The sequence below is a fragment of the Dipodomys ordii genome, unplaced genomic scaffold (assembly GCF_000151885.1).
Source record: "Dipodomys ordii isolate 6190 unplaced genomic scaffold, Dord_2.0 Scaffold6, whole genome shotgun sequence".
Taxonomy (NCBI): Eukaryota; Metazoa; Chordata; class Mammalia; order Rodentia; family Heteromyidae; genus Dipodomys; species Dipodomys ordii.
The window spans coordinates 12,744,147-12,754,610 of record NW_012267222.1 but is presented as its reverse complement, the minus strand read 5'-3'; the positions used below and the strand labels follow the sequence as shown (position 1 = coordinate 12,754,610).

The window sequence follows — 10,464 nt, the reverse complement described above, 5'->3', positions numbered from 1 at the left end:
AAAAAAAAAAAGAAAAAAAAAAAAGAGACATGCCCTGCCCAAAGCCTCCTGGTTCTCAAGCTGCAGAGTCCAGACCAGAACCGGGCCTTCCCGCTCAGCACTTCACACTGCCGCACTGTAATTTAAACCTTTCCTGTTACTGCCTGTTTTGCTCAGGGCTTTAGAAAGCCCTGGATTTTTTTTTATTGTCACATCTGCTCATCTCGATTATGTCTTCAAAGAGACACAAGTCTACAATTTCCTCTTTACTTAGCTTGGAACTGACCCCAGATGGAAATAACCTTCAGGAGTTGGTCTGGAAAGTGCAGTTCCAGTCCTAGTACATGGCATCCTGGCTGCTACCCCAGATGTCTGGTGTCACATCCCAATCAGTGGCAATGGGCTTCTCAATCCTGGGTGCCCTAATATCCCTCCTCCCCTGCACTGATGCTGAGCCAAGCAGGACAGCTGCCAGGACTGTGCTGTGCCCAGGAGCCAGGGCCCGGCCCAGAGCAGCTCAGCTCGGCAGCTGGTGGCCCCCAGGCCTCCTCAGCATGACCTCCATGTGGAGCAGGTGCCTGGCATGTCACATCAGCCTTTCCCCATCTGCCACTCAGCAAGGCCCAACCCCAATCCTGATCAGAAAGGGAAAGAAAGAAATGGTCCGGGAGTCACACCTGTCTGAGCATCTTCCGCCAGGCCTCATCTGGAGTCTGCTGCCTATGCTGCTTGGTCTCATGGCTCTGAGTCAGTCCCAGGAGACACAACAGGGCAGGGAAACCTGATTCAAATGAGCTCAGCACTGGGTGCCAAAAGCGAGAGTAAGAGAGAGGCTTTTCCAAGGATGGCATTCTGGAAATGGCCTCAAGGTCAAGTCATTCCCCGCTGGCTGGGACTCAGTATGCTTCCCAAGGAGATGGAAATTCTCTGACCTCACTCTGCAAAGCAAGGCTCTCCCACTTTTTTTTTTTAATAATGGGGCTTGAACTCTGGGCCTGGGCACTGTCTCTCAGCTCAAGGCGAGCACTCTATCACTTGAGCCACATTGCCACTTCCAGTTTTCTGGTGGCTAATTGAGATAAGAGTCTCACAGACTTTCCTGCCCAGGCTGGCTCTGAACCATGATCCTCAGATCTCAGCATCCTGAGTAGCTAGGATTACAGGCGTGAGCCACTGATGCCCGGCTTCTCCTACATTTTTATCTCATCCTTCCATGTGTTTCACTCAAAATGCCAGTTAGATGGCAATTCCCACATGTGTTGAGTGTTGTCAGGTCTCCACTCTCATCTGGGGGTTCCTCAGCCCAGGGCCAGACCCTTCACTGTACATCTGTGTCCTCCCCAGCTCCTAGCATAACGCTGGGCAGCTCAGAGACCATCAAAAGAGGGCGGGGTGGGGTGTGATGAGGAAGGGAAGAGTACAGACTAAGAGGCCTCCCAGTAGCCTGCATCTGCTAGAAATGCCAGCTGTGAAGCATCACTTAATTAGTTCCCATAGTACTACAAAGTAGTAAATATTCTTACTCTTATCTGATACACAAGGAAACGAAGATACAGAGAGGGTCTTTTGTCTAACCAGTACCACACAGTAGTGGAGGAGAGATTTGAAAGTATGGAATCTGAGCTCAGCAGCTAACCTGCAGCATCAGCTTATACTTTGGAATCACAGAAGGCCTACCAGGCACTTGTCGGGTCCTGAGCAGGGGCATGATGCAATCTCAGAGTAGAGTAGAAGCAAAGAGGAAAAGCAGGAGCCCAACAACAGTCTCACAGGTCCCCAGCCCTGATCAGGACACTCTGGCCTATAGTATCTGGCTCAGCATTCATGAGCAGCTCCTCCATCACCTTGGTCTCAAGGCTCCTTAACCTAACAGCGGGGAGGAAAAGCCTAATGCCTGCACCCCCCAGCACCTTGAGTCTTCCCTCAGGAGCCCTTCCCACTACAAGGAACTGAGGTGTGGGGCCCTGACGGTCTGGGTGCCATGGTGGCTGGGTGACCTGTGACAAACTACTCCACCCTTGGTTTCTAGAGGGCACTAGAGGGCACTCGCCTGGCTTACACCAGGTGGCCTGTGAGAAAGCTCTGTAGAGAGCAGGCCCTGATGCATGGACTTTTTCCCCAGTAGTTACAGAGGTGCTGACTATAGCCCCAGAGGCTCCCTGAGCTTCCCCAAGCAATCCCTAGGCAAAGCCAGCTTCACTTTAAAACCTCCTACCTCAGAGATAATGGAGAAGGGCAATTAGCTTAAAAGGTATTTTGAGTGTGCTTTAAAACATAGATGATTTAAAATTTAAAAGGCTATGTAAGGCTGGACACCAGTGGCCTAAGTACTCAGGAGGCTGAGATCCGAACATCACAGGTTTGAAGCTAGCCAGGGCAGGAAAACCCCTGTGAGACTCTTGTCTTTAATAAACCACCCAAAAACTAATAGTGGCATGGTGGCTGAAGTGGTAGAGCTCTATCCTTGAGCACAAAGAAGCTCAGGGACAGCACCCAGGCCCTGAGTTCAAGCCCCACAACTGACCAAAATAAATAATAAAAAGATATGTAAGAGACTCAGACATACCCCCCAGGAGCAAATCAGACATGCCCCCAGAGCTGCCTGACATCCCAGCTCTCAGCAGACTCAGACCTTGGCAAACAGAGGTCAAGAACAGCCAGGCACCAGTGCTCACGCCTATAATCAGCTACTCAGGAGGCTGAGATCTGAGGATCCTGGTTAAAAACCAGCCCAGGCAGTAAAATCCATGAGCCTCTTATCTCCAAAATAAACACCAGAAAACTGGAAGTGGCGCTGTGGTTCAAGTGGTAGAGTACTAGCCTTGAAGCCCCAAACAACAACAACAAAAACAGAGGTCAAGAAGCCTATTTGTGGGGGACAGAAGGTTCTGTAAGTTGTCCTGCTGCTGTCTCCAAAGTGTTCATTCCCGGGCTGGGAAGGCGGCTCAGCGGCAGAGCGCTTGCCTTGCATGCATGAAGCTCTGGGCTCAATTCCTCAGCACCACATAAGCAGAACAAGCTGGAAGTGGTGCTGCAGTTCAAGTGGTAGAATGCTTGCCTTGAGCTGAAGAGCTGAGGGACAGCGCCCAGGCCCAGAGTTTAGGCCCCACAACCAACAAAAAATAAAGTGTTCATTTCCTTCTCTCCCTTCTCTGTATCTCACTTCTGTCCTTACCTATACCCCCACCTTGCTCCCAGGCAATAGAGACCTACTTGCTGAATGTCTCTCCTGGGGGGCTGACCTACATTGCTGAGTGGAGAGGGGGGATTCTGGACCACAAGATGGGGCACCTGGCCTGTTTCTCAGGGGGCATGATCTCCCTCGGCGCAGAGGACGCCAAGGAAGAAAAGAGAGCCTACTACCAGGAGCTCGCAGCCCAGATCACCAGGACGTGCCACGAGTCATACGCTCGCTCAGGTAAGCCGGCAAGTGAAAGGGGCAGCAGTCAAGACTGAGGCTAGACACCAGGAAAATTTGGAAAGAGCAGCTGAACGGCAGCAAATGCAGAGAGCATGAGGCCTTAGCCTCCCAGTCTCTCCCAGGGAGCTGGGTAGAATCTAATGAACTGTGCTGTCTGGACTCTTGATTGTACCCGAGTTGAATGGATGAGTGAGGTATATTCAGCCCCTGGCCCACACATCATCACTGAGCCTCCAAATCCACATAGGGAAACCGAGGCTTGCGAAGACTTGACCGTGGTCACATGAGAGATAACAACAGAGAACTTTCAGCCCCAAGGGGCCTGAGCTAGCAAACCCTCTCATCCTGAGTGCTCTGTCCACAAAGTAAAGCTCCCACTGCATCCCCACAGTGTCTCTCCAGTGAGGGTCTCACTGCCTCCTGGTACCAGACACTCATGTGTGTGCTCACACACACACACACACACACACACACACACACACACACACACACACAGGCATGTACCACAGACTTGTCAGGTATGGGTCAGAGTCACATGAATATGAGCCCAACACCTAGATTAACACAGGGCAAAACTGAGCCCAGAGAGAGAAGGTGACTTAGGCAGCACACTGCACATGAAAGGCTGACCCAGGTCATCTGAGGTCCATCCCCACCTCCCACATTACACCCTCAGAAAAATCCCCACCCTACGCCTACCTCGTGATCCCAGAAGCCATCACTGCTCAGCAGAAATCATAGTCTTGGCCTTAAAGCTTCCTAGCTCCCTGTTTCCCCCACCCCAGTGGCCCTTTTTATCTCAGCTGCTCAAAGAGAACAATCGCACGGGGCTCCCAGGGTCCCGGGAGAAAGCCCCTTGCCAGAGCAGCCAGCATGTGTCTTTGCGCCTGGAGCCGGTGCTCGGAGCTGTTCCCAGGAAGTCAGAATCTCTATGGGTCCTAAAAGCTGCTTATCCATTTTCTTCTTAGCGCTTACTCTGCCAGGACCATAAACAAACAGGGAATCTGAGGAATAATAAAAAGCTTGCTATTTGTCTGGGACAATCAGGCCAGGCCATAAAAGACAGCCGCTTAATCGAGCATATTGTCCCAGCCAGCCTGATTTGCCCACTGCCGGCTGTGTGGCTGCTCCTGCCCTCACCCCATTAGCAACTTGGCAAAACCACTGTTTCCTGATGGGCCAGAGCTGCCACACCATTTGAAGAAGATTAGAGGGGCCAGAGTTGCTGACTCCTCTTCCAGGAAGCCCTTCATGGAAGGAACACGTACAGGAACTGATGCTCCAGCTGGTGAGGGAAGGAGAGAGGAAGGAATGAAGGAAGGGAGACAGCACATTCACCCCAAATTTTAGATCTAGAGAATTAGCCCTAGAAGGGAGAGGCAAAGAGATCCAAGATCGAATCTCAGTTCAGCCGTGACCTCCTGTGTTGCCTTGGATAAACTACTTCTCTAATCCTAAATTTCTACCTGATAGAGACAGAGGCAGAGAGATCTATTCTTAATGAAAATTAAGGAATAAGAGGTTGGGACATGGCTGTGGTGGTAGAGTGCCAGCCAGTGAGCATCAGATACCAAGTTTCAAGTCCTGGTTTTAAACTAAAAGAAAAAAGGAAAGGAAAGGAAATTAAGAAATGAGACATGTATGTTAAGCACCCCGCACAACACTGGCAATCATAAATGGCAGCTGTGCTCATGGCTATAACCTTGGTCTGACAGAAGGCAAAAAGTTCTAGTTTACATCTTCTAAAGATCTAAAGTCTCAAAGTACACAATTAGGGGATGCTTCCCCAGCCTTGGTCTTCCCAGATTCTGAGTCAAAAACTGCAAAATCAAGCTGGTTCCTCACACCTGTAATCCTAGCTACTCAGGAAGCTGAGATCTGAGGATCATGGTTACAAGCCACCCCAGGCTGCAAAACCCATGCAATTCTTATCTCCAATTAAGTTCCAAAAAACGCTATAAGTGGAGGTATGACTCAAGTGGTAGAGTGCCAGCCTTGAGCAAAAAAAGCTCCTGGACAGTGCCCAGGTCTGAGTGTACATACACACAAACCTCAAAACTCTAAGGCCTCAAAAGGCTAAAAAGGAATCTATGTGTCTACCCAGCAGCCAACCCCACTCGGGTGCCCACTGAGGGCTTCTAGACCCCCAGATTCCCCCTGGGTCAGCTAACCTGAAAACAGATTGTAGTGTCTGACCAAAGCCTCTGTTGACTCTTCCCACAGACACCAAGCTTGGGCCTGAGGCCTTCTGGTTCAACTCTGGGAGAGAAGCAGTGGCCACCCAGCTGAGCGAGAGCTACTATATCCTGCGGCCCGAAGTGGTGGAGAGCTACATGTACCTGTGGCGGCAGACACACGACCCCATCTACAGGGAATGGGGCTGGGAGGTGGTGATGGTGAGTGGTTGGGGTGGCACACGACCCTGAGAAATCACCATGCGGGCAGCAGACACCAAGAGAAAGGCCATCTAGGCTGCCTTCTGGCCAAGGGTCAGAGTTCTGATGGTCAGGCGGCAGATGCAGAGACAGAGTGGGCTGCATGCCCCATGGCCTTGGGGCCAGGCAGCAGCCTAGAATACCACCTGGCTGCCCTGCTCCTGGCCCTGGGGCCTGGATGGCTCCTTGGATTGCCTTCCCTGAAACAGGACCAGCTGCCAGGCTAGCAGCTCTCTGTCCTATGGCATAGCCTGCCCCTCCCCCCAAGTCCTAATGCTAGTGTAGATGACTTACCTCCTCTTTGGCTCAGCCTCCCCTCATCCCCAGCCACCTACTGGAAATCTCACATCCTCCTTGGGTAGGTGTCAAAGGTCAGCCAAGAGTTCCAGAAGTTTGTTGTTTTTGTTTTTTTTTGGTCAGTTGTGGGGCCTGAGTTCTGGGCCTAGGCGCTGTCCCTCAGCTCTTCAGCTCAAAGCTAGCGCTCTACCACTTGAGCCGCAGTGCCAGTTCCAGCTTGTTCTGCTTATGTGGTGCTGAGGAATCGAACCCAGGACCTCATGCATGCAAGGCAAGCGCTCTACCACTGAGCCATCTTCCCAGCCTCAGAAATTTTCTTGATCGGTGCTGAGCTTTCTCTGTTACAAACCCCGTGCCTGCTCCCAGGCTGACCAGGCACCACCTACCATGAAGGCAGGCTGGCCTGGGGGCCTGTTCCAGCAGCAGGGGCCTAACCATGTCAGCGCCTGGCTCCCTGAGGCCCAAGCTCTTTGCCTGGTCTGTATTTCTGTACAATAGGTAGGGGCCTGCGGTACCTCTAGCCTAAGGATCAAGAAGACTCTGCAGACTTCTGAGGGTTCCCCAGATCCAAACCATTCATATCCCAAACCATGCACATCACCAGTGGCTATCCCAGACCTTGTCCACCCCGTGGGCCTTCTGTCAGGCCAGACTGCTTCCTCGAAGAACAGAGAAATCTCCACTAGGCAGCCGCAGAGCTTAGTGGGGAGGAGGTAGCATGGCACCCATAAAGACCTGGGACCCCAGTGTGCTCGCCATCTCCAGCGGATGACTGGCAGGTGTCTTGGGGACCTTCCCTTCCTGTGCTGAGACCGCTCCCTCCCTCAGGCCTTGGAGAAATACTGCCGGACAGAAGGTGGTTTCTCGGGGATTCAGGATGTGTACAGCAGCAACCCCAACCATGACAACAAGCAGCAGAGCTTCTTCCTGGCAGAGACGCTCAAGTGAGTTGGGGCGCAGCCAGTGTTCTCCTTAGAGGGCACGTGGCTCCTGCTGGGGCAGGAGGGGTGGGCCAGCATCCCCCACCCAATGGCCAGGTGTAAAGTCACAGGGCAGGAGTCCAGGAGAAGATGGAGGGCTGAGGGGTTCAGAGGGCTGGACTGTCTCCTCCCTCAAGAACTAGTCTGGGCTGGAAGCAGTCCTGAGGCTCCATTGTGATGGACAGTTACTGAGATCTTGGGAGCTGTCACCCCTGTACAATGGGGGTAACCATGACGATGATGACGCTGGTCACTGCTGCAGCCCCCCTCCCAGGCCTCTGCAGTTCTGTTGCTGCTGTACTGCTCTCCCACCTTCTTGGGGTGGTTAGGACCCCCTTTCCCTGCTCTTCTTCAGAGTAGCCCCATACCCTTTATCCCTGGGGTAGCCACTTTCTTCCACAGACCCTCCACGCTGGGAGCTGCTGTCAGCAGCCCCAGCTTTGCCAGGTTCAGTGGCCTGGAATAACCTGGCAAGGCCCAGAGCAAGGAAGTAAGAAGCTGGGCTGCACAGCTGGGAGCCCCAGATGAGGCTGTCTGGGTTGGAGGTAACAGCGGGGCTGGACAAAGCCAGGATTAAACCATATCCCTCTGGCGCCCTTGACTGTAAAGCTCAGCACTCGCCCAGTTGTCCCCAGGACCAGGCTCCTGAGCAGATGGGGGGTCTCCAGCCTACCAGGCACTGACCACATGGCTTGTCCCTGTCCCGCTGCACACAGATACCTCTATCTTCTGTTCTCGGAAGATGACATGCTGTCGCTGGAGGACTGGGTGTTCAACACCGAGGCGCACCCGCTGCCCGTGAACCACTCGGACAGCTTGGGCAGCTCGGGCCCTGTGCACCGGCACTGACCTGCCACCCACCCCGCCCCGGCACCTCAGGGATGCCTTGCCTTCTCGGGGTTCAGAACTGTTTCCACAGGCCTTGGGAACAGAGGCCCCATCCTGGCCAGACCCTGGGCTGATGTGTCGGACCAGCAACTTCTTTTCCTCTGTGAGGAGACAGGACCTGGAGACGCAGCGAGGCCAGGCAGGGCCCCGGCCCCCGCATTCCTTTCGACAGAGAATTTCTACAAACTCACTTGCCACTGCAGGGCCAAAGGACCAGAGGGTCACATCGCCACCCCTGTGCTTTGTTTACCTCCTTCCCGATTTGGGGGTTTTGTTTTGCTTTTCCTGTTCCATTATGCTTTATTATAATTACATAGATTCCAAAATCATTTTGTCTGAAACCATGTCATCCTGATGAAGGAAACCTCAGAGCATTTGCACAGAAAACCTTGACCCCAGATCTCTATATTTTTAATGCCTTCTGCCCAACATTTACTCTGTGTTCAACCATGTTGCTACCCTATGCTTTCAGGAAGGGCCCTTTGACTTGGGCCTAAGCATTACAGATCACTAGTTCTATTTTCATTGTTGTCCTGGGAAATGATGTGAACTAGAATAAAGGAGTTTATTCAATAAGGAATCAGATTGGGCTCATTGCACATCAGTGGCTCCTGGGCAAACCAGCATGCCATCATTGGAAAGAACAACCAGCCAGCAACAGATTGAGGTATAATTTAGTAAGGATTCTAGCTTCTCCTATTTTCCCTTAAATTGGTCCTGACGTTCAGGAAGTGGAAGGCCAATCCTGTTGACGGACTTGGATATTTATACTCAGACCGAGGCTTAGAGAAAGCCCAGAGAGGAGCAGCAACTTACCTACAGTCACACAGCCAGGAAAAGGCCCAGGAGGGCCTCACTCAGTAGATGCCTGGTAAGCATCAGCTATAGTCCAAGTGCTGAGGTCAAGACCAGAGGCAGCACTGAGAGCAAGACAGCCTTCAGCCCTGCTGTCAGCAGAGTCAGGGCAGCCAGGTGCCCCAGAGAACAGAGGTGGCAGCAAGTTGTGGGCAGGGCTGCAGAGGAGGCAGGCCAGGCCGAGCCAGCAATGGCCTCCACCTGCCTTTGAGGTTGAGCAAGGGCCTCTGGGGCAGGAGGCTTTCCAGCCCAGCCTGGGAAGATGAGCAGGAGAGTGGGAAGAGTATCCAGTAGAGGCCCAGACCCTTTTCCACTCTCCGAGCACCACCACAGCTGCCCTGTGAGAGGCCCCAACGCAGAAGCTGGGCCCCTGCACGGTGGTGCCCTCCCCACCTCGCCCCTCCCTGCCACACGGCTGCCCCTCCACGGAGCTGGTGGCAGGGATACGCAAGCCCTCCCCAGGACTCAGCCACTTCATTTTGGCTCCATTCATAAACTCAAGTGGTTTTTGGAGTGTTGGAGCTCTGAGCTGGGTGACCTAGCTTTAAATCCCTGCTGTGTGTCCCCTGACAGATCATCTCACCCCTCTGTGCTCCACTTTGCCATCAAGCAGACAGAGCTTCCACCTCTCGAGGTTTCTGTAAGAGTAAGTGGGATGCTCCCAGCTCCCTGGGGGTGAGGCAGGAAGTACCATTTCCTTGTTCCCGAGGCTTTGGCACCCACAGGACCTGGAGCAGAGCTGTGGTGTGCAGCACTGGCATTCAGCAAACAAGCCACACACGCACTTCACGGAAGTGAGGCTCCTGCGGCCCATCGTAAAGGTTGAAAAAGCAAAAGGCAAATGGGGAAGACTCGCTGCACCAGCACGAGAAGACCAGCAGGAAGGAAAACCGTTCATCCTACTCTTTGGAATGAATACTGTTATATTTTCTTCTAGACCTTTTTCTATGAATATATAGAATATATATTTTGCAAACATGGTATCATCCTATGCATACTGTTTTCTTATAATCTGCTTTTGCACTTAACTATATATTGTGAAATTCCTTTCCACGTCAAAAATATACACGTATGTCACCACTGTGCCTGGCTCTGTGTACTGCGTGCTCTGGGCGGATCTCATTGCCTGGCCTTTGGGCCTGGGTCCCTGCGGGACCTTAGTTACAAATAATAGAAACAAGTTCTGTTATTAGTGAAATTTGTGGAGTCGGGGAGGGAGGACCCCTGGGAATCTCGGGAAAGAGCAAACAGCCAGCCCTCAGGGATGAACAGAAAGAGGACCCTGAAAGGGTTACAGAGAGCCTGGTGCCCTTTCCACCTCGGTCCAGTTTCCCTCAACTCCCTGATTCCTGGAGCCCCAGGCTCCTGGCTGTGCCCTGGTCTCCTTCCTCCACCCCCCGTCCACCCTACTGCTGGGAGCAACTTGTAAAAATAGTGGTTTTAAATTCATCCTTCAGGAGGCCCATCCTTGTGGCGGCTTAACCCCACACCAAAGATAAGAAGAAGCAAGGCCCCGGGCCGCAGTCAGAGGTCAGTCACCACCAGGCGCTCCTGGCAGAGGGGTGGCTGGGAGAGAGCTTTGTAGTGCAGGCCCCAGGCCCAGCCCTCC

At 52.8% G+C, this 10,464-nt stretch overlaps 1 protein-coding gene across 1 annotated transcript in view; it reads left to right on the top strand.

The window, feature by feature from the left end:
* Positions 1-8,580, top strand: part of Man1c1 (mannosidase, alpha, class 1C, member 1) — a 125,533-nt gene extending 116,953 nt beyond the window's left edge. The window contains exons 9-12 of the mRNA XM_013035740.1: positions 3,178-3,397; positions 5,624-5,796; positions 6,961-7,076; positions 7,829-8,580. Of these exons, the coding sequence (XP_012891194.1) occupies positions 3,178-3,397; positions 5,624-5,796; positions 6,961-7,076; positions 7,829-7,961 (642 nt within the window). The 3' untranslated portion in view covers positions 7,962-8,580. The remainder of the gene's footprint in view (positions 1-3,177; positions 3,398-5,623; positions 5,797-6,960; positions 7,077-7,828) is intronic.
* Positions 8,581-10,464: the final 1,884 nt, after the last annotated feature.